Raw genomic sequence first — 24,388 nt, 5'->3', positions numbered from 1 at the left:
AGTCTGGGGATGGAGCAGAGAATGAAAATAATTGTTACAGATTCTTCCCTCCTTTGTCTTGTGTTAAAAGTTACAGTAGAATGATCACTTTTCCTACGGACATTCCATATGTGGAATGCCATATTCTTCTTGGAAGGAGTGGAAAGAAAATGGAAGTGAAAGTAGAAATGACTTTTTCTTCACCATAGTTCTGGTCAGTCAAGTAAATATTTTAATAGAAATACTGCCTCTTAAGGCCTCATCTAAAGCCTGTTGCAATCAATGCAAAGGCTTCCATTGACCTTAAAGGGACAATCTAGAAAGACCCATAAGAGTAATTGTTTCCAGATTCCCTGCTGGCATTTGCTTTTTTTCCCCTACTATATGTAGTTAAAACCTCTAAGGCTAGTTGCACTAATGTGAACTACAGGACTGAATACTAAGAAGTTTCTCAGACATGAGTGTTTGGGAAACTTTTGGTATTTTCCATTCATTTCTACAGGAGTCCAGTAAATTCTCTTTCTTGCTAATGAGTTCCTATTTACTGCTTTTATTGCTATAGCATATAAATATTATGGACCAGTTTCACTTCTTAGTGTAGAGTGGTTTTGAAGTGGCAAGAAAAGAGCAGTGGAGCATTGTCTACTGGCATAATCTGGCAGAGGTAGATCTGTCCTCTCCTATGCCAAACTCTGTCCTTTGTGTGAAGAGAAGGAGAGGGTCTTCCTGTGTTAGCATAACCAGATAAAAAGGGTGAAAAATTGGGACAGGGTCACCACATCAGCAGTTAGGGGGTTGGCAGAAAAATAGGGGATGGAGCAAAGTGTATCTGTGCTATATCCATGCAGCATTCTTGCTTGATGGCTGATTGGCTCTGGATGAGTGAACCACAATGGATTCTTGACAGCCAGTACTGTGTAATATGTCCAGATGTGTCCAGTATTGCTAGAATATAAACATAAGGGGCTAAACTGAACTCGAGTATAATTTCATCAACAGAATTAATTTGCTCCAAGAGCTCGTGACTAATACATGAACATTTTTTGAGAGAGATTTGTTTGGAAAAATATATGTATATATTTCTCTAATATATATTATTGGTTATGTTCCCTGAAACTGGTCTTGCAAATATATATGCCTGTGAGTGACTGTACTCATACAAGTAAAGTAGTCCCATTGAACACATATTATGGGGGGGAAATGGCAGTGGGTGTGTATTGGGGTCACCTTGCAAGGAGTAACCAAGCCAGAATGTGACAGGTGTGTTGCTGACAGGTGGCAGGGCCAAGGTTGTATATACAAACTCTCAAGGGGTGACCTATTTGCTGGTAGGCTGTTTGTGCGTGACCCAGGTTGGGAGATACAATAGGAAAGCACTGCGTGACACTCATGGTTATGAGACAGGCAGTGACTCAGACTGTGACTGGTTTGAATTGCACACCCAAATGTGAGACACATGGTTTCAAATATGGTCATACAGTCGTAGAAATAGGTTTGTGAGATCAGCTCAAAGAAACAACAAAATATTTTATGTTCAAAATCTTTTGTGATTTTGGCACAGCAAACAGTACATTTGTCAGAATGAAAAGCAACACTGACAGGTATATCAGAATTTGGTATGTGACATGATTATTTTTAATTCTTAACAATGTGAATAATTTGTATCGATGTTTAATGAAAATTAGAACACAAGTTTTGTCTTTAGAGGAGTTTAATATAATACAGTGCAGAGTTCTTAGTGAATATTTTGGAACAAGTTCTTTGCACAAGTGATTACATGAAACAGGGCAAAATAGGAGTTAAGAAAAGCAATCATCATTGGAGGATAAAAGGAACTTTTAAAAAAAGAGTACATTTGTGGTACAAGAGGGCAAAAACATAGAAATAAAAATGTAAATTACAAAATTATAACAATAAAGTGCTATTGTTACAAAACACTAATATATGATTGCTTAAGCTGCTAATTGCAATTAGCATTTTAAATTAGGGATGTTAAAATGTGTTTATTTTGGTAATCATGTACCTGCTGAAATTTTCAACAGGTACATGTTTACATGGGGAGCAGATGGCTCCAAGGGAGCTGCTGCAGGCCCCCCTGTGTTACCACCTCTATATCAGGCAGTGTAGGGGAACTCCCCAGGAACTAGTGCTTGTGGGGAGCCTGCTTAAAAAGATTTTAAGCAGGCTCCCCACAAGCACTGGCTTTCACCTGCATGCCCCCCCTTTGTATGGGGGTGTAACTGTGAAGGTTAAAGGATAAGCCCAGGCTTATCGGTTAATCATTTAAATGTTTACACTGTCCTATATCTATTTTAAAGGATCACTTGCTATTAAAAACATAAATTAAATACCCCAAACCTGCACAATATTAACCAAGATAAATGACGGAGTGCTAAGAACAGTGACAGATAAAAATAACATTTAATAAATTAAAAATAAATAATCGAAAGGGCGGAAGCTACAGTTACTGCAGATTGCAGGAACGGAAGTCAGTTCAAGCAATCGGCTGACACAATAAGTTTGTGCAATGCTACAACCAGACATAGCTGAGAAAACTGGCAAGGGATTCTCTGAAAGGCTGAAAATATGGATTAAACCATAAAGAGCGGCGCTGACATGTCAGGTGGAGGGGTGTGGGTGTGACACACGAGCCTCTCTCCTGGAGCGCAGAGCCTTAGGAGCAGGGGCCCCAGGCACGGGGCAGCTCTCTGCCTTTAACAAGGCGGGAGGGCGGCGCAAGCATGGACCAGCCAGCCCGGCTGCCATTCCCTCCACCTCCGCCCCCTCCCGCCGCTTTCCAGCCACTGCCTAGCCAGCTCGTCTCCGTTCCTTTTATCTGCCCCCTCCTCCCGCCAGCGCCTCTTCTCCTCTCGGCCCCTCCCGCAGGGATTCGATTCTGGACGCTTGCGAGGCAGAAGGAGAGAGGGGCTGGGCAGGGGTTTCAGCAGATGCGACTGAGCATGCCCAGAGCGCCCGCGCATGCTCAGTAAGAGCCAGGCGGTGCGCGTGGGCGAGGGGATGGGGCCGGTGCGCGTGCTGGAGCTGTACAGCGGCATCGGGGGGATGCACCAGGCGCTGGCAGGTACCAGCCTCGCTCGCCGCTCCGGTAGCCTGGGGGCGCGGGGCGGTGCTCGGGGAAAGGGCGCTGCAGACTGGGGGGGCGGCAAAATTGCTTTGCGCCCTGCCCAAGCCCAGATTTGCGGTGCGCCTGCTGCCGCGGGGCCGGGTGGGTTCGTGGCGGTTACCGGCTGTGGGCGGCTATTGGTTGCCTGGTGAAAACCCGCAGCAGCCGTACCCCCTGCTCGCAGGCAAGTAGCTTTCTGCAAGGATGCCTTCAAACTCATCCCATCCTGAACACGCATGCGCGGCACCTGTTGGGGTTTTGCCTGTCCGCATACTTCCTTACATTTCATTTTAATCAATCCCTTGGTTTTGGCCTAGGATGGCCTGTCTCTGGTATAGTTAAAAATGAATGTTGAGCCTCTCTCCGGGCTGAAGTATTTGTAATGATGTTAGTTAATATTAGAATGAGTTCCACCAAATCATACATGAAATTGGATTATTCTGAAACCTGAACTTTGAACAAGAATTCTAGGGAGAAGCTGTTTGACTTTTATTCCAAAGCAAGGGTGGTTGTTGTCTCGAAGGAAAATGTTGTTGTTAAATACATATCCTAGACACACTACCTTTTCTCACAAACAGCATTTTAACTACCAAAGGTCTAATTAGGGTGACCAAATTAAATACTCTGGCTAAGTATTACTATGGTCTCAAGTGGTTTATTAAAACATTTATTAGGCACATGAACTCAGTTGCTCTGCGGACTAATAAGATAATATCCTATCCTTAGGTCTGGTCTACACTATCCTTTAAGTCAATGTAACTTACAGTTGCGCAGGAGTGTGAAAATGCCTCCCCACCCCACCTTTGCATTGATATAAGGTACATCAATTTAAACACTATCCACACTGCTTTTTGTTGTCAGGAGACACTCTCCCACTAACATAACTTCTGCCTTTTGTGGGGCTGGAATAATTATGCTTACAGGAGAGTGCTCTCCCATGGGCATAGCACATGTTCACCAGATGTACTACAGTAGCAGAGCTGTGTTGATGTAGTGCGGTAGTATAGACTTGCCCTTAATCTTGTCACCTCTCTCTACTATGTCAGGAGTGGTCTTCCTTTTGAGTGAACTCGCCTTACATCTTCAGTTCCACTTTCTTTGGTTATTGTGCACTAGCACATTTACCCAGCATTGCTTGGGTCTTTAAGGAGGCGCTCTGGGCAGGGGGCTGAGGTGTGGGGGTGCAGGACTCAGAGTTAGGAGGTGATAGGAGGTGCAAGCGTCAGGGAGAGGTTTTGGGATGTGGGGTACTTAGGGCAAGGTATAGAGGATGGGAAGCTGCAGGAGTCTGTGTTGGGGGGGGGGGTGAGGAGGAGCTCAGGGAAGGAGTCAGGACAGGTGGTTGGGAGATGTGAGGGGCCTCAGTGAAGAGAATGACGGGTGCCAGGAGGTTGGCCAATCCCCGGGGTTGGCTGGTGCTATGCAGTCCAGGCAGCAGCTACCCAGGACTAGCTGGAGCGGTGGGGGGTACAGTGTCTGGACAATCCCCAGAGTGGGCTGGAGATGCAGAGGCTGTGCTGCCTAGAAGGCAACTCACCAGTATGGGAAACTTACCTGTGTACAGTGGCTAGAAATATCCAGAGTACCACCTCAGCTGGTCACGCCCTTGCTAGTGCACACTCTGCTCCCCATAGTTATGCTGCAGTATTACTGTGCATGCTTGCAGACCTTTCCCTTTGCATTTGATGAGAAACAACCCTATCCCAGGCAAATCTCATTGTCCTGGCACAACCAGACCATCACCTTGCTTTAAGTTATGATAATTTTTTGGTCCTAGCTCTTACTGTTTACGAGGAGTTCTTGAACAAACAGACACACAGATGGACAGACACAAACTCTCTCAACTATATGGTAGATAACTGTGCTTATCCTGGGCATAAGAGGTTTCATTTTTTTCTATGCCAGTAACATCTGTGTTTTTTTTTTTTTTTTTCTTATTTCATTGGCTTATTTGGAAAGTCAGGCAGCTTTAGCTCTTCTTTTGCCAGGTGTCTGCCTATTAAGGTTCCTGCAAAAGTAGGAAGTGAAAAATGAAAGGAGCATAGTTTGGAACAAGAGCTCTTTGAACATGTTTTGTGGTTTATAGATACTGTTAACTATAGTGCAGATTAAAAGCTTTTAATAAGGATTTTAGAATTCAACTAGAGGAACTTGCCAGCGAATAAAATGCAAGAGAAAAACAAGGTATTGAGAATGTTTTGCCCAGCACACACACAAAGTAGGTTATTATGTTTTATTTTAATATTTTTATTAGGGATATAAGCGAGTAGTCAAGTACTGTAATAAGCTTATTGGGTACTCGAGTTGAGTACTCAACTTTTTGCTCCTCTCCCCCCCCCCCCCCCCCCGCCGTCCACTGCCTCTGTATGAGAGGCAGCAAAGGGGGGAACGAACAGGAGCCAGAGTTGGGGGAAGCTGGCTTAAAAGCCAGTTACCTACAGCACCGTCTCTATGGTACCGCCTCCTCTCCCACTGCTTCTATCAGGGTATGTCTACACTGCCACCCTAGTTCAAACTAGGGTGGCTAATGTAGGCATTAGAACTTGCAAATGAAGCCCGGGATTTAAATATCATTTGTATGTTCCCGGGCGGGTGCCATTTTTAAATGCTCATAGTTCGAACTACCTGCCCGTGGCTACACGTGGCACGGACTAGGTAGTTCCAATTAAAGCTCCTAATTCGAACTACCTAGTCCATGCTGCATGTAGCCGCAGGCAGGTAGTTCGAACTACAAGCATTTAAAAATGGCGCCTGCCCGGGAACATGCAAATGAAGCCCGGGATATCTAAATCCCGGGCTTCATTTACAAGTTTGAATGCCTACATTAGCTACCCTAGTTCGAACTAGGGTGGCAGTGTAGACATACCCTCAGATATCAGAGGCAGCAGGGGAGTAGGTAGGGTAGGTTGCCGCGAAGTAGCCTCTGCCTGTGGTGGGCTGAGCCTTCCCATGGGCAGAGGCTGCTCTGACATCAGTCCCTCATTGAAAGGGTTCCAGCGGGGAGCTGGGCCCACCTGCAGATAGGGGCTGCTGCTGTGAAGCAGCTCCTGTCTGCTGCAGCCCAGGCTGCCCATAGGCAGAGGTGGGGTGGAACTTACTACATTTAAGAGGCGCAGTGGTCCTGGAGTTAATGTGAGCTGGGACTGGTCAGTCCTGACTCATGCTGGTTCTAGGAGCTACCCCCGCTGCAGCTTTGTAGAACATCCCGCCCCCCTCATCGACTAATCATGTAGTCAATACAAATTGTATTGACTATGAGATTAGCCAAATAACCATTCTTTAACATCCAATTGTATTTTTCCATCCGTGTGCGAATAGGTGTTATTCCTTGTGGAATGAGGTTTACAGAAGTCAGAATAAGCTGTCCATTATTTCAAACTTATTTCAAAATAACGGAATTGCTGTATAGATGCTTGCATTGTTATTTTGGAATAATGGCGCTGTGTAGACTCACCCAGAGAGAATTAGACTACTGCTGTCACTGGAGATATTAGAGTTGGTTCAGTCCTTTGTTACTAAATTTAGGTGTTAGTTCTGAAACTCATGGTGAAAAATTTGTAGCTTTTTGGTTATACTCTGCATACAGATGTTTGGATATATGCAGTGTAGTTTGTAGTATGTTGTTTTAAAGCTTTAAAACTTTGTAAGATGATTTTTAATGTTTAGTAACGTAAGAAATGCAAATGGTGTAATTTTGGCAATTTTGCTTTAACTAAAGATCACATGGAGAGTCAGCTTTGCTCTCTGTCACATGCAGTTAGTCTGAAGCCAATGGGGTAGTCCTGATTTAGACCCTGTTCTTTATATGTGAGAATTGATCTGTTCAAGTTACAAGGATTGTACACATGGTATGGTTGAAGCTTGCAGGAGTGGGTCCTTACTTTGGAGTATCTGAAATTTAGTCTTATAAATCTTTTGTTCACTACCTCATTAGAAGGTAATGTGATTGCTGAAATAGGAGACTTAACACCAAAATTGCCATATATATAACTGTCATTACTTTACATGGTTTATTAATAATATAGGCAGCTTCTCATGCACAATTAATTCCAAGTTGTTCCATGCAAACTTATAGTTAACTGGCTCACCCATGTTTAAAATTTGTGCATGAAATATGAGAGAAGAACTTTAAGAAGTACCTCTTCTGGGTTACAGATTCATTTGTACTTTTCTTCCCAGTGATTTCACAAAGAAAGGGTTTAAATCTATTTTCAGCCTGTCACTGTTGTCTTTTATGGGTACCATTTTATCTGAATATCTCAATAATTGTAGAGTTTTGACCAAAAATATTCTAAAAAGTAAACTTCTTCATCAGACATCTAATTGCTTTTCACTCCTGTAAAATATATGTTGTCTCTGTTAATAGTTATATTTAAACAAAAGAAAAAATTGGCAGGCAGACATATAGTTCAGTAAAACCCCAAACAAAACCACATTGTCAATTTTGGCAGTCACTTTCTAATTAATTTCTAAAATAAAGCTTTCACAGAAAGGTAGTGCTGATCCAAAATTATAAAAATCAACATTTGTGTGTTCTGCTGTGCAAGCACAGATACTCTGTGGTGATGGCAAGGAAGAAATTGATTATCTTGCAGGAAGCAAATATGTTGACTGACAGTTCGGGCTAATATCCCGACCTAAAAGTCACAAAAATGCAATCTTTAAAGGGAAGATTTAAAGGGAAAATCTAAAGGGAAACTGAACTAGCATAAAGTATGGCAATTTTTTTTTCTTATATCTGTTTTTGTAGATCTTATACAGTATTTGGTTATTTGGGCTCTGAATTCCCTTTGTTTTCAGATCTGCCAGACACTGTCCTTGGCAGTATGCTGTATTATTCCATGTGCTGTGCTGACATTGATGATTCTGGTGCAGGAGGGCAGCAGTAAATATAAACAGATCTATGCTAATTTTAAGGTCTGTTAGAAACACATGGCACAAGAATTGGTTTGTCAAGTGTGAAAGAACATATTTAGTAACAACTAAAATCCTGTTTTCAAACTCTTATGAAGATATATAAACTGTGGATTGCCTTTTCCATACCTAAAACTAACAGAGGTACCCACTTTATGTCTGCTTGAATTTTTGCATCTTTAGATCACTATCTCCTTCTCCCTCATAGCATTAAGTAGACAGGAGTGCTCTAAAATTTGGATTTTAGGACCAAATTTAGGTTCTCCTCTGACCAGAGTCTGCTCTGATTTATTCTAGGGATTGAATGGGGCCCTTGAAAATGTGACTGGGAAGGTAACCCTAACCTTCCTATGGTTCCTGTGCTGACCTCAGTTTGATTGCATAGGAAGTTTCTGGCCCACTATATATTGATATTAATTACTATTCTTCAAATACAGAGCCTGCAATTCATCTAAAGCAGTAGTACTCTTAGTTTGCCAAGAGGTTTTGTAAACTGAAGGTCTTGCATATTCTTTTACTTAGTGTAACAGAGCCATAGAAGAAGAGAGATTTAGTGCTTTAAGTTGTTTGTAAGGTGCTTAGAACTATAGGCTACGTCTACACTGGCATGAGTTTCCGAAAATGCTTTTAACGGAAAAGTTTTCCGTTAAAAGCATTTTTGGAAAAGCACGTCTAGATTGGCAGGATGCTTTTTCGCAAAAGCACTTTTTGCAGAAAAGCGTCCGTGGCCAATCTAGACACGGTTTTCCGCAAAAAAGCCCCGATCACCTTTTTCACTATGCTGTCTACACTGGCCCTTTTGTGCAAAAGTCTTTCGGAAAAAGACTTTTGCCCGAACAGGAGCAGCATAGTTTTTCCGGAAAAGCACTGATGATTTTACATGAGATCGTCAGTGCTTTTCCGGAAACTCAAGTGGCCAGTGTAGACAGCTGGCAAGTTTTTCCGCAAAAGCAGCTGATTTTGTGGAAAAACTTGCCAGTCTAGACACAGCCATCCTGAAGTATCTTTGTGGAAGAACCTAAGACTGATAGATAAGATACACTGTTTCTCCAAATCCAGAGAGAAATGCCATCTGAAGATAAATGGTTAAGTGCCTTTGGTAACAGTGTTTTTGTAAAAACAAAATTCTATACATGTGGCTCTATAGATTTAGTGGGAACTAGGCTAACAACTTACTATGCTAACAAATTTTATTATGCTAGGCAATGACACCACATTGCCTATGCTATGCTCTCAAAAGAACAATTGCAATCATGCCATGTGCATTGTTTTTCCAGCTTCTCTTGAAAAAGCAAATCTAAAAAGAATATAGCCATGTTTTCCATTACATCACTCATGTGTGAATGGTGGAATGTGAACACAGAACACAAGTCTTACTAACAACTTTTTTTGAGTTGATGCTATTTCAGCTTATCATAAGAAAATGAAGTCAGTTCTTTGCACCAAAATGAGATCCCATAAGATCCCTGCATTGTTGAGTTGGAGAAATAGATTTTGTATCTTTTCCTTCAGAAATAGCCTTTTTAGTTTGCGTTAACAGGGTATAACACGTGCTTTCATTACTTACTTTCCTCCACCATGTATGGTGACCACCATAGGTCATTCATCATGGCCTACAAACCTTTGATTGACATTCTTAATTATTATTCTTTAATTTTTTATTTAGGAGTTGGAAATACATGTTGGACCTCCTTGGTCCTGACCTGAGCAGTCCCGAATGAGGGAATTTGCTGGAGAATGGGAGGCCTCTTGAGACCAGCCATTCAGCCCACTGCCCCTCACCGCTGCTGGTTCCTTCAGTTCTGGCAGGCTGCCCGCTGGCCAGCCCTGGCTCCACTACCTGCCGAGTGGCATGTGGCCAGCCACACTGCTTCTCCCAGGCAGCTGCGTCCACAGTCCCAGCCCTGCTGCTGGTGGCACATCCCACACCTATGCTGCTTCTGTTGAGCTGCTGCAGCCCGGCCTGGCTTCCCCCTCCCAGGCTTCTGCGGCTGCATGCCCGGCCCTGCTACCAGGAGGCAGGCAGCCCTAATCATGTTGCTGCCCCAGCAGCTGCAGATCTGCTGCTGCTGCTGCTGCCCAGGATAGTATAGCCCTGCCACTGCCAGAGCTGATACGGCCCCAGCCAGGCTTTCCCTCTTGGGCAGCCTGACCCCGCTGGCAGGTGGCAGGCAGCCCAGATAGCACTTCACCACTGCACAGGCTGCCCCGGCAGCACCACTGCCCTGGCTGCTGAGGTCCCACCAACAGCAGACTTGTGGGGCTTCCAGCCCCTGGCCCTCCTGCTCTGGGGTTCTCTCATCCAGGAGCATCTGTGGTCATGCCGGACTACAGATATTGCTGGGCGAGAGTGTTCTAGTTAAGGGTGGTGCAACCTGTAGTGGAAAAGGTTGACATCTGACCAAAGAGTGGCTGTCAGAGCCTCCAGCTTCTGCCACTTTTGTTATTTTTTTGATGGGATAATCATTTGAGATGGATAATATCCATTCCTGTCAGGGAACCCACAGTGCAGGGACCTATTAATTAGGGACAATATAAAAGGAATCTTTTTTGTTGTATTAGATATCTGAATCCGTTGCCTAAGCATTACTCTTGGGTTTGTTAGAAGCCATGGTATTGGATTTTAAATATGTTTCTAAATTTAGTTGATCTGCTAAACTAACATTTTTTTTTCCACACTAGGTGTCAGTGTTAACACCTGGTCCGTAGTCCCAGGTATAGTTTTCAGTTGCTCCGCTATGAACATACCTGTGCTTAGTGCATCTCTTAACAATGTGTAAAAGCGGCGAGGAGTCCTGTGGCACCTTATAGACTAACTGACGTGTAGGAGCATAAGCTTTCGTGGGCAAAGACCCACTTCGTCAGATGCATGTAGACATACTTAACAATGTGTGTTCAATATGTCAGGAAGGAAGATAAGAGATGCTATATGGTCACTTAGTTCATATAGTTATCTTTTTTCCCCATGGAGCTTAGATTTTCCTATTGGTTAAATTAAGTAGGCAAATAAAAAATGATAATGTTGCAGGAATTAAAATGCCTATATATTTTTCACACTGTAACCTTTCAAGTATTTCTGAACAGAAGATCCATTTGAGTAAGATGGAAGAGGCTTGAATGCTCTAGCAATCAGATATAGTAGCTAACACTTGAATTTTCAGTGCTCTGGTTGTCACTGTTGAGGTTTTGTACTTGGCTTTCCTGCTCCAAAATTGCTGAGCATGGAAAATGTTTCACTCTGTTTCGCAAAGTGCCATGAACACTTGTAGCACTCAACAGATAATTGGCAGTTTTGTCCTCGGGTCTACAACTAACATGTCATTTGAAAAGTGATGTTATTAAAATAAAGAATTTTACTATGTCTCGTTTCTTACCAAAAACTGAGTACAATTGTTAATGCTACAGTTGGAAGGACAAGACAAGCACATTGTGGACTTGCTGCTCTTTGTTGGAATTGATGTAGTTTGCAGTAAAAGTATATGCACAGTTGCCTGCTGTGCTAATATTGATTAACATGAAGCTTGTGTTATGTAAAATGGCTCGGTGCAGAGGATATGATTATTGCCAGGAAGCAGTGTGCTATGATTATTGGTAGACTGAACAGCATCTTTTGTGATCTGAGTTCTTGTAGAATTGGTTTATTCTGTTGATCTATAAACTAATCATTGTTTACTCTGTTTCTGTTTTTCTGCATTTTTCCTTTAGGATAATTATTATTAGATTTATACAGCTGTGTTCTGCTTTCTCATTAATATATTTTAAGAAATGTTAGTCTATGAAATAATGGTGTCACATTAAGGCCTGCCTGATGCCCTTTTCCTTCACACTATTCCATGGCAGGGAACCCAGGCAGTAATGTGTTTCAGTTATGATCTTAAAAATCCCCCTTCTGGATGTTACAGTGGAGCAACATAGATAACCCAAATTTAAGAACAACTTTACTAACCAGTTTCCCAAACTGATAAACAGTATGCTTGTAGAGTGACAAGTCTGGTTTCCAGGGAATTAAAGATCTTTCATTGGTAGCTAGAGGATCTTGTTCAATTGCTGTATAGTGCAGCATGTTTATCTACAAGCCCCAATGTCTGTTGTGTTCTCACCTAGAAATAATGACCAAGAGGAGGGTGGATGGAGTTAGTAGGCACACTACAGTGATTTCAAATCACTTTTTAGAGTGCAGTGGGTGGAGAAAAGCAGATTTGGGTATAACATGAAGTGATTTCTATGCATTTTGTGTAAAGTTTGAGTCAGCACAGCAGTTCTGAGCATATAATGTAACTGTATCATTATAGTATGGATTACAAATGAGAACATAGAGTATTTTAAAGCGTAGCTGTAATTTTTCATGTTCCTTTCTTAATTCCAGAGAGCTGTATACCAGCAGAAGTTGTTGCTGCTATTGATGTGAACACTATTGCTAATGAAGTGTATAAATACAACTTTCCCAGCACACCGTTATGGGCAAAGACAATTGAGGTGAGTAATTAACATGTTTTTTGTTTTTGTTTTAGCAGCAAGGAGTCTAGGGGCACCTTATAGATTAACCAAAGTGTTGGAGCATAAGCTTTCCTAGGCAAAGACCCACTTCATCAGATGCATGGTTTTTGTTTTAGTCACCTCAGTCTGTGTTCACTTTTAATAGGGAATATGGAATCAAAACACTTGAAACTGGGGGATAGTAATATACAAGGATTGTTTTACTTGATTATGACTTTGGTTGATTCCTGAGGAGTAACTGCTACTTGAGGGAGATGCACACATGCACAGAGTACAGACTCATTTCAGATGACTTCTAGATTAGCTGAGGTACACTTTGTTTTTCTTGATTCTTGATCACTGCATCATAAAGGCTATGTTGCCAAACAGGAAGAAGAGGCAAGAAATGCCCTTCAGTCCTCCAAATAAAAAGAAATTGAAAATAATTTTGTAGAATTAGTAAAAGACTGTCAGGGCTGTTTCCTGCTCTGGTACTCTAAGTGCAGAAGGTGGGGACCCGCAAAGGGGGTTACTGTCACCATCAAGTGATTTCGCCTCTGATTTTAGGGATAAAAAAAAGACTTGAATTCTCCCCCAGGGGTACCCCAAGCTCTTCTGCCACAAGAGAGCCTGAAGAAAGAAAAGAGAAAAACAAGCTACAGTCTCTGTTAGCTGACCTTTTAGCCTGAGGCAAGCAGACACACACAAACAGATAGACCTCCTGTACCTTCCAGGACAGCACTCCTCCTATTCGTCACAGAGACATTCCTACATTTAAAGCTAGATTAGAAAAAGCAGTATAAGATACACTGTAGGGTACAACCTACATTGTTAAAAGGATGGATTGACCAGATGAGTCTCTTCCCTCTGTAATGTCCTTCAAATAGAATTTTGTAAATTAACTTCGGTGTTTATAAAAAGATTTGATGCTTTTGTTGATTTATGCCAGAAATATTAATTACATATTTTCGCTTTAGTATGTTTACTATGGTAGGAGAATTATAAACTTGCCACAGATTTATATAATTCTGTCCATTTCAGAGGGATTAGAAATTACTGAACACCTTTTGATCTCCTGTCACAGTTTGTAGCTTGATAGTAGGAGATTCTGAGCTAGTTTTAATGCATCAGTTTAGGTAAAGCCAGAATGGATGGCTAAAGTTACCTGCTTATTCAGCACTTCATACTTATTGATTGTCAGCTCAGTTTTTAAAAGGGGGGGAAGGGAAGGCGAGAAATTACCTTGTAAGTCATCGATGGATATTTAAGAGCAGATTCAAGTCAGTAAGATCTCCCTTAAGCATGGTGGGAAAATAATACATTTTCTCTTGGTTTCCAAAATTCCAAATAAAGCCAGCAACTTTTTGTTTATAAATCTAATAACCCTTGAAATACAGAAAAAGAATAATTCTTTTTCATCACCATAATCATACTTCCTTTCTTAATCCTGTTTCTCTATGTGTGATGTTACAACTTGGTTGTTTATTAAGCACATTTTAAAAAATACATACTGTAAGCTGAGTATTCTGGTGTAGTTTAAATGGTAACATTTAATTAACTTGTAGATCTGGTAGTAGTTCTGCAACACAGGTCTAATTATTTTATCTTTAAACAAAAGTATCTTTGTATTGTATACTGGTAAGTCGTAGACCAGGCTTTGAGGAATTTTGCACAAAAAGGACCAGAATAAAATTTTCACAGTGTACCTGTAAAAAACAACCCCCCCTACCAATTTCACCCCCAAGATCTAAGTTAAACCCCTTCCTATTAGGGTAACCCAACAGTTAAACTATAGCACATGACATAGTAAGCAACAGCACATGACATTGTATGCAGTATTCTGTTTATAATGGTATTCCTGGGTGAATTTAGTCTAAATGCTTCTGAAGTCTTAGACATGCCACTTAACCATACAACAATCAGTGTATCAGCTTTTTAAAAACCTTTGTCCTAATTCAAAATAAACTTAAAAATCACAGATCTTTAATTTGACAGCATCATTTTGTGTAAGAATTTGTCCACATCATTTGGTACTTTGTGGTGCAACAAGTCCTTACCCCAACATAAAAGCCACAGCAGAAGGCTGGCAGGCCATGGAAAATACAACCCAGAGGAATGGTGCATGTTTTGTCCCTATTGGCCTGGTCAGTATGGAGGGGAGATTTAATAGGTTTCCGCACAGAGTACAGGCAGTCCCCGCAGTTACGAACGGGGTTTGCTGCCCGTCTCCCTGGTCTGCTGGAGGCCAGCAGACCAGGGAAACGGGGAGCAAAGCCGGGGAGCACGCGGGCAGCGGACAGCCCAGACGTGCCGCGGCTGTCCCGCTGCCGGCGTGCTCCGCGGCTTTGCTTCCCGTCTCCCTGGTCTGCTGGTCTCCAGCAGACCAGGGAGACACGGAGCAAAGCTGCAGAGGACCCGGGCGGGGGACCGCGGGGCGTCTCGGTCCCCCGCCCGCGTCTCCCTGGTCTGCTGGGGGGGCGGGGGCGCAGCTAGTACGCCCCCCCCCCCCCAGCTGTCCAGGCTTTTCTCCGGACGCCTGTGGTAGAGCAGCTGGGGCGCTGCCGGTTGGTCCCGCGGCGCCGCTCTGGGCGCTACTGGAGCAACCCGGCAGCACCCCAGCTGCTCTGCCCCAGGCGTCCCCAAGTCAGCCGCTGCTGAAACTGACCAGCGCTGACTACAGGAAGCCCGAGGCAGAGTTGCTCTGCCCGGGGCTTCCTGGAATCAGCCGCTGATCAGTTTCAGCAGCAGCTGACTTGGGGACGCCTGGGGTTCTTAAGTTGAATCTGAATGTAAGTCGGAACTGGCGTCCAGATTCAGCCTGTTGAAACTGATCAGAGGCTGATTCCAGGAAGCCCGGGGCAGAGGAACTCTGCCTCAGGCTTCCTGTAGTCAGCCGCTGGTCAGTTTCAGCAGCGGCTGAATCTGGACGCCAGTTCCAACTTACATACAGATTCAACTTAAGAACAAACCTACAGTCCCTATCTTGTACTACCGAGAGGCAGTATTTTTTAGCAGCTTTACCAACACTTCCACTACTTACTGGGCTCTTAGAAGATTTAGGGGAATTTGAGCTAAATAACAGCACAGAATACTGAGTGCCAGGACTGTAAATAAACTTTATAAGAACTTGGCCACACCCATGATAAGTGGACATCTGGCTAACTAAAATCATTTCAGACCACGGATGTTGCTGGACCACAGAGTGCTGGACTAGAGAGTTCAACTTGTATTATGTCCACTGCAATTTTACTTTTTATTTTTACAACTCTGTATTAATCTCTGTATCTATTGCCTCATTTAAGCACAATTTGAGCATGCTATTAAAACTAAGTGTAATGTATTATACATTAATGAAACTGTTTTAAAAATAGAAAATACCTTAAATTCAGACTAATTGGTTTTTCCCTGGATGGTTAAAAACCAATTCTGGTAAGTACCATGGGCGGTTGGAAGAGTACCAGGGCAACACCTGCTGTTATAGCCCATGCATTGCAGTAGTTGCTGCAGAACATCTGAACTTCTTGTTTGGTGTTTGTATTAGGGATTTAATAGTGTAGTAGATAACTAATAAGCAAAAGTTTATAGGTTAAGGCTATAGACTACATGCATCCCTCCCCCTCTTTGCCAGTTAATTTTTTAGCAGGCTGGCCAGCAGCCTGGCTCAGTCCTGGCTTGCAGTGGGTCTAGGACCTACTCCTGTTGTGGCTCTGCATTTAAAGTGTATTAGGAGCCAGGCGGGAATGCAGCCTAGCTCAGTTCCAGCTTGGACCAGGCCTGAGAGCTCAGACCCACCCCAGGAAGGTGCTGCTGCCTCTTAATCAGAGGCAGCAGCACAGGGCAACCGGCAGCTGGTCTACGAGGAGAACTGTTTTTTAAACTGGTTCCCCTTGAGGACCAGCTCCCGCATGCCACCCTGTGCTGCTGCCTCTGATACAGAAGCAGTAGCACAGAGGCAGGGGACTTCCTGGGAGTGAGGCCAGAGCACACCAGCTGCCAGCCCCACTCCCGGGAACTATAGAATAGTCAGCTAACCGATAAGAATTCATGAGGTTACTCAACTATTAAATTAACCGATATTTAACATCCCTGGTTTGTACAGCACCGAGCATTATAGGGTTCTGGTCCATGACTAGGGCACCTAAGCATTTGGGTAATGCTACCAATACTACTACTTATGCTTTGTGGCCTACATACAAAAGTATACCTCCCTCCCCGCAAATTTTCATGAAGATTGTTTTGGCAAAGCCCCAAGGCATTTGATTCTGCATAAGGAATTTGCCATCTTTTCAGAAAGACCTAATAATTGAGAGACTATTATGGATAGGTGACTGTTGAGAGGGAAAAAATGCTTTTTCCTATATTTAATTCTGTTAAGTTCTGATGCTTTTTAAAATATTTGTTCTGACTAACAAAGGGTTAAGTAGTCAAAGATGCTTTTTTTTCAGGGGAGAAAAACATAGTCATCATTTTTTATAAGACCCACTGAAAGAAATGTAAACTATTCTGCTGCTTCGTAAGAGTGAATGAGAAACCCAGGATTATGCATGTGTCCTGACCTCAGCAGTACTTGCTAGTGTGCTGACAAAGAAATAAATACCAATCTGCACTTTATAGTATTTGCCAGGCACTGGAAAAGGATAAAGTTATTAGGGCAAACAGCCAGCTAGAAAGTTTTTTTTCCTAGAGGATTGCTACCAGTGGAAGTAATCAGAAAGTTTGGTAGCTATACAGCAGTAATTGATAGTAAAAGGAAAAACTCACAAGTGCTTCTTTTTCTTCTATATTCAGGGCATAACATTGGCAGACTTCAACAAATTATCTTTTGATATGATTTTGATGAGTCCTCCATGTCAGCCATTTACAAGGTGTGTGTAATGTTTCAATTCTGGAGAAAAGTGCATATAATGGTGAATGTTAGGTTAAAAAAATTCAAGATCCATACGCTACAAGGTTTATATCTATCTGTAGTTTTCCATTTATTGTCTTGTTTTCAAATAGCCCCAATATAGTAATATTTAGCTTGATGGTTACCACGTTGTAAGAACTGCTACAATAAAAGTGATAATAGGTCAGTCATATTTTCATAGTTCAGTCAAGCACCATGTACCAGTTATTTTACGTCCTGTAAGTCACCTATAAAAATGAAACTTGGTGAATTTTGCATTTTAAAATACCTCCCTTTACTTGTTAATGGTTGAAATCTGTTCTCTCTCAGTCCACAATAGGGATATCAATGGTTAACCAGTAAGCATCACCCTTATTGGTTATGGTTAACCAGCGGTCGCTGGAGCAGCTCCCTGCCTATATGGGCAGCACGCCACAGGTAAGGGGGCGCTCCAGCCTGGCCAAAGCAGTCCCTGTCCGCAGCAGGGGGGCTTCTCCCTTCTCACTGCCATGTAAATGGTTAACTGGTTAAATATAATGTTTAACTAGTTAACTGATTAAACAGGATTTACATTCCTAGTTCACAGTAACTACAGACAGACGGCTGGAATTGCTCCAAAGTTACACTAGAGTGGCTGAGAGTACAATCTTCCCTTGTATATATCCTGACTTTGCACCCACATTTTAAACTGTAGAGGCTTATTCTGCAGTAAATACTATGATTTGACAAGATAAGGGAATCAGAATCAGGGTCTACATAGGCAAGAGTTGATATATATATATATATATATATATATGTCAGAAGACTTTAGAAACCTATTTCTCTGTCGGTTTGGGGGATGACAGGGACCTACTGGGTAAGAAGTAAACCTGCTATAGTGCATATTTATTTGATTAATTCCAAGTAACAGATTTCAATAGATGAACAATAATTATTTGAACTCTGTAACGAATCACATGGCCAGATTCAAATAATCTTACTCTTGTTAAGTTGCCTGTTATTCTGGGAACAGTTCAGTTGTTGAGGGAGCTACTTGTGAAGTAAGGGGCTACTCAACATGATTAAGTCTATCATATTCTGGCCCTCTGATCATGCCAATAACTTTAATTTCCAAAATGATTATGATCTTTAAGAATTTGTTTTTTAATCAAAAACAATATGTGGACTGGTCTTTTTTTTTTTTTTCAAACTTACTCTTTTGATTATGTGCTGACAAGAAAACACTATTTAAGATTAATTTGGAGAAGCAAAATAGCAAAACACTTGCACCTCAACATTGTTGCTGTTTTTAAATAAACCAATACAAATACAAGTGCTGGGCTTGGAATCACTTAGACAAGTGAATATTCCCTCTTATGTGTATGGATTTACCTGCATAAGTATAATTACACATGTGGGGTTGGATCCTGGAAGTTGCTGAATATTCTGGGCCCAATCCAGCAGAGCACTTCAGCTAAGTTAAGGATATGTAAATACTTTGATGGATTGGGACAGAGAGCGTAGCACCTTTCAGGTCCAACGATGGTTAGATTTTTATAGGATGCGTTTTGTATAATTCTTTGTGACTGAGATTAGGAGTCAATTTTCATTCCTCAGAGTGCTGAAAAAGGCTCTGATCCTGCAAGTGGATCTGTGTGTGCAGACACTGGTGCCAGTGCAGAGCCCTTTGTGTTGCATAACTCAGCAGTTCCCAACTGCTGGTCCGTGGCTCGCTGCCAGGCTGCAGGGGCTCTAGGGGCCGGGGTTGAGGTCAGGGTTCCCCAGCCCACCACTTCAGCAGAGCCCTGCAGCCACAGCTGCTTCTGGGTTAGGGCCACTCACCCCAGGAGCGGCTAGGCAGCCACCACATATCCCACTTGGTGGCTGCCAGAGCTGGAGCCTGGGCCACGGTATTAAAAATAGCACTGTGGCCCCGGTTCTACTCCTGGCTCTGGCCCTATCTGCCATGTGGCTCTGCCTCCAGGAGCAGCTGGGGCTGGGATTGTGGTACTAAAAATAGCACTGCAGCCCGGCTCCAGTCCTGGTATACAGGGCCGGAGCTGGGGCTGCATTGTGGGGCGGCTGCTCCAACTGCCACTGGAGCCGAAGCCACGTTGACGGATAGCTGCTGCCGGGGCTGCAGCTGCTGCCAGGGATTGGAGCCACAGGGCTACGTGGCCGGAAACAGTAGGCTGGCACTGGAAGGTCTGGTGGGGGAGCTCTAAAGGGCAGGGGAATGAGAAACCTGTAGTCAGCTGTTTGCAACAGCTCTGGGAGCTAGGTCTTTTGGCAGACTAGTAACATTTAATTTGCATATTCGGTGTTTGCACGATCAATATACAAATATTCAAATTAAATGCTGCTGGTCTGCCAAAGGTTTATGAATGAGTTTGTCAGTCCCCGGCACAAGAGAGGTTGGGAATCACTGACATAAGTGAAATGTTTTGTTTATAAAACAAGTATGTAAGGTGACAAATTGATGTTTGTGTTTTTTCTTTTGTCTCCATTAGAATTGGCTTGCAAGGTGATGTATCTGATCCAAGGACAAACAGTTTTCTTTATATCCTTGATATTCTCCCAAGGTATAAATTAATATACTTGCTCAACCACTTAAACTTTGGAAGTTACTAGGCAGGTATTAATATTGTACCAAGGGAAGCTATTCATATTGATGTAAACGGATGATAGTATAATTGCACTATGTTCATCCACTTGTTTTCATATAACTTATAAATTCTAGTTTCTTCCTAACACTAGTATTGATATACAGGTTTGTTTGTTTGTTTATTTCCATGCTTTGTGCCTTTCAGAAGCCTGTTCAAAATTGTAACTGTATCATAAAGAATAGAGGCAGACTATTCTTTTGAATCCAGTGGCAAAATTGATTTTACTTAGGAGCAGGGTTGGGTCCTATGGTACTTGTTGGTAGAGGTTATATAAATATCGGGATTGGTACATCTAAAATCTCCAGCTGAAAAAGGTTTCTGGTTCAACCTTTTGAACTGATTACGGTTGAAACACAATTTCTGATACTATTAGTGTGCCTGCTTATATATCTGAAGGCACAGAGTGTGTCACCTTCTTTGTTTAGAATGTATTGTGGGTTGTAACATTAATAAATCATCATCATTGTATGGACTTACCTAAGCCCTGCTTCTCTGTTAGTGTTCATCTACTCTCTCTACAGAGTAGCTAGTTCAAAACCAGTCAATGATAACAAAAATCACTACTAATATTCAGACATGAAATTGTGAAACTGTACATACTAGCAGAAATATTTGCTGCTCACATAAAGTGCAAATCAATTCAAAATATTGTTTATAGTCTAGTTTAGACAAAGATATTTCTGTGAGATCCTTCTCGTGCCATGGAAGAAGAAAGCTCATCTAGGTGTTGCCACTGGAGAAGTCCATGCTGCTGGATTGGGGCTATGGCTGGGGGCAGTAGCTGGCATCAATCTGAGCTTGGGGGTTTCACTTTTTGCGGAATCCGCTAACCACAAATCATTCCTTGGAGAGCGTATTTATACTAGAGGTTGAGATCAGGTTGCCAGATTCCTGCTTTTCAGTGACACATTTTTCCTTAGGGGAGAGGAAGGAATCTGGGCATCTTCTGCTTTTCTTCATATTTTTGATAAATGAAGTAGGGATGTAAGCAACTAGTTGAGTAGTTGACTATTCATCACGCCCACCCCGCTACCTCTGTATCAGAGGCAGCAACTGGGTACCCAGTGTAAGCCGGGACTCAGCCATCCCAGCTCGCACCAGGACCCAGACCACTGAGCCTTTGCTTTTTAAATGTAACAAGAGCCTGGCAGCTCTTGCTACATTTAAAAGGCAGAGCCATGGCAGGGGACCCGATTTGAGCCAGGCAGCTCTTATTACCTTTAAAAAGTAGAGGCACAGTTTTCCGGGACCTGGTGCAAACCAGTACTACTGAGTCCCAGCTCACGCTGGGTTCCAGACCTACCCCCACTGTGACCGTGCAGTTAAATGTAGTAGGAGCCGGGCTGCCTGTGTGCCCAGTTCCTACTTAATTTAAACTGCAGTGCTGCAGTGGACCCCCTTATTGACTAATTGAGTACTCAATACAATTCGTATTGAGTACATGATTAGTACCCACTTCTTAATATCCTTAAAACAAAGGAGGAACTTGGGCCATCAGCAGCATTCCTCTAAAAATCTTGTTACTTTTGGAAGATCAGGCTCACTCCTCTTTCTTCTTGAGATAGTGATGGCAAGGGGAAGGTGATGGTTCCAAGGTTCCTGGCTCTAGCCAAATGATCTCTTGTGTCCAAGGTGTTATTTCTTCAGGATATCTGCAAATGTAACTGCACAACAGCAATAGTGTCCCTTGTTTTATTTTTGTTTTCTCACATGGTGACATTGTGTCACTTAGCCTAGAGATGAGATACACAGTCCTTCCTGTCACACACAGACAGCACTGAATCGGCTTTTGATGGAATCTAATACAACATGCTATTGTCAGTCAAAACTCCGAGCAACGTTTACATAAACTGATCTATCTAACTTGTATGGTGTCTATAATTTTGTTGTCTGAGCACTTCACAATCTTAAGTGTATTTCTTCTTACATCTTTGAGAGGCAAGGCAGTGCTATTGTCCCCATTATACATATGAAGAACTCTGGCACAGGGGCTATGTGACTTGCCTTGGATCACACTGGAAGTCTGTAGTAGAGCATGAAATAGAATCGAAATCTTCCAAGGCCAAGGCTAGAACCTTAACCTCTGGATCAACCTTCTTCTCTGTAAGAAGGATGATAGATTTATTGTCATCATTCTGTGTAACATGAAACTCATGCCCACTGGATAACTGAGCATCATCTGAAGAAGTGGGCTGTACCCACGAAAGCTCATGATACCATCTACATGTTTTGTTAGTCTTTAAAGTGCTACCAGACTGTTTGTTAGTCTATACAGTATAAACTTAAAAAACAACTCAGATACTCCTCTGAAGCTTTTGAGCATATAGGTTCATTAGCTATTTGAATTCTAGTGGGTAGGATCAGCACCAAGATATTAAATGTTCTTGGAGCCCAGTAGCAGCACATGACCAATTTATTTGAGAATTACATTAATCTTCTGACAAAAGTCTTATCTTAAGTCTTGCATGCTAAGTATGCTAAAAATAGATTTATTTACTCTTGTGTTACAGTAGAAATCAAAGATCCTACATGAGTGAGACATGTAGAGACATGGTAAGAGAGTTCCAGCCCCAAAAAGCTGATAAAAACAGCTAAGACAGACAAATGGCAAGTTAAAAGGAAGTTTGATTATTTCTGCCATGTTATGAATAAGGAACTGAAGAACTGGGAGATCAAGTGACTCATCCAAAGTCACAAAGGAAGAGTTTGTCTGAGCCAGGATCTCAAGGCCAGCTCTGTCTCTTAATTGCATCCTTTCACTGTGTTGAGTTGGTTTTAAAAATAATCATGGGAGTTAATAGTTTATCAGACAGTTGCTAAACTCATCCATAGATCTCAACACATTTCACAAGGGGATGTCAGTACCATTGTCCCTATTTTACAGAAGGGGGAACTGAGGCACAAAAAAGGCAGTAGCTTTTCAGAGTTTTTTGCTTTCAATGTGGAAATGGTACAATCTGATTTCTGTGTGATTAGTCTGAGAAGATAGAAACTTTCTTTTCCTCAGATATCAGACATAAAACTGGCACATATGACCCTCGTTATGACAAGGCAAAGAAGTTGGGCTTGGCTGAGTGACTTTATCTCTGTGTCCCAGAAGATGCTGCTAATCTACTTTGGGCAGATTGTGAAAGTGAAGCTATAATTACTGCAGAAAGACCATAAAAACGCCTAGTAGCCGTTGTTGTAGTGTTCCGCAGTTCCAAGGGATCATGTTCAGCTGAGATAATGTGCTTGTGTTGTTTTGGAAATGACATCTTTGCCAGAAACCAAACATGGAAAAATTCCAGCCCAAATGGGAAAATATTCACCAAAAAAGTGGATAAAATGCAGGAGTTACTGTTTTATATCCAATTTGTAATATCCTGCACAAATTTCATGCATGGTATTATAAAGTAATTTCAATTTTCTTTCCTATTTCAACCTTTTTTCCAGTCTGCTATTGGAATACAGATGAAGTTGGAGTCGGGGGTGGGGAGGATGGCTAATGCACAAAAATGTGGAAAGATGGCTCTTGGGAAATATTCTGAATCTTAAGAGGCCTTGGAGTCTTCTACTAGGAGATGTGTCTGGCCAGAGGGGGCACATCTACACTGCAATAAAGACCCAGAGCCAGCTGGCCTTGAGTAGCTGGCTCAAGTGATGGGACTATAAAACTACAGCATTAGATGTTCTGGCTCTTTTGCATTCATGAAGGGTGGATCCCAGTCATGTTGACTGGAGATGCTGGGAGACAACTTTAGACAAGGGGGCTTAGTCTGTTAACGTTGAGATTCTAAGAAAGGGGTTATGCTTTCACTTTATATGGGACCATTTGTGTTTCCATTATCCATACTCTGTATCTCTTAAATCCTTATTTTGAATGATAAACTACCAGATTGTTGGTGTCAGGAAGCTGATACCAAGCTACACACTAGCCGGTTGCTCTCTTGAGGCAGGGAATGGGGGTGGTTGGTGGTGGGAACAGGTAGACTTAAGTCTTGGTCACCTGAAGAAGGTGTTGCACCTCCTTTATCATCATTATTGTATTTGCTTTTAGAGTTTAGGAGTATGTCATGATGCAATTCCTTTATATGTTGGGGCTCTCTTTTTTTACCTTTCTGAGCATGTTTGGGATAGGGATGTGTATGGGGGACTAATTAACCAGCACCCAGGAGCAGTCCCACGCTACAGGTCGGGGTCAGGAGCCAGCAGGTGGCAGTCCTGTGGAGCTGGCAGGGGACAGCTCTGCGGGGCCAGAAAGCTCCATAGGACTAGGAGGCAGGCAGCCCCATGGCCAGTCAAAGCCCACTTAATCAATGAACTGGTTACATCCCTCCATTTCACTGGCTGAAGCTCTTTGGAGCTCATATTTGTGACCCATGA

The 24,388-nt window shown here is 42.5% G+C and overlaps 1 protein-coding gene across 6 annotated transcripts in view; it reads left to right on the top strand.

The window, feature by feature from the left end:
• The first annotated feature begins 2,828 nt into the window (after positions 1-2,828).
• Positions 2,829-24,388, top strand: part of LOC102443731 (tRNA (cytosine(38)-C(5))-methyltransferase) — a 277,295-nt gene continuing 255,735 nt past the window's right edge. For 2 of the 6 annotated variants that reach the window (XM_025182829.2, XM_006119492.4), the window contains exons 1-4: positions 2,976-3,061; positions 12,384-12,493; positions 17,282-17,358; positions 19,868-19,939. In XM_025182829.2, the coding sequence (XP_025038614.2) occupies positions 2,998-3,061; positions 12,384-12,493; positions 17,282-17,358; positions 19,868-19,939 (323 nt within the window). In that variant the 5' untranslated portion in view covers positions 2,976-2,997. Of the gene's footprint in view, positions 3,062-3,829; positions 3,922-12,383; positions 12,494-17,281; positions 17,359-19,867; positions 19,940-24,388 lie in introns of all 6 variants that reach the window. The other 4 variants (XM_075922455.1, XM_075922457.1, XM_075922458.1 and 1 more) reach the window with 4 other exon arrangements.

This window comes from Pelodiscus sinensis, chromosome 2, assembly GCF_049634645.1.
Source record: "Pelodiscus sinensis isolate JC-2024 chromosome 2, ASM4963464v1, whole genome shotgun sequence".
Taxonomy (NCBI): Eukaryota; Metazoa; Chordata; order Testudines; family Trionychidae; genus Pelodiscus; species Pelodiscus sinensis.
The sequence above is the reverse complement of the archived record's forward strand: the minus strand, read 5'-3'. Positions and strand labels throughout refer to the sequence as shown.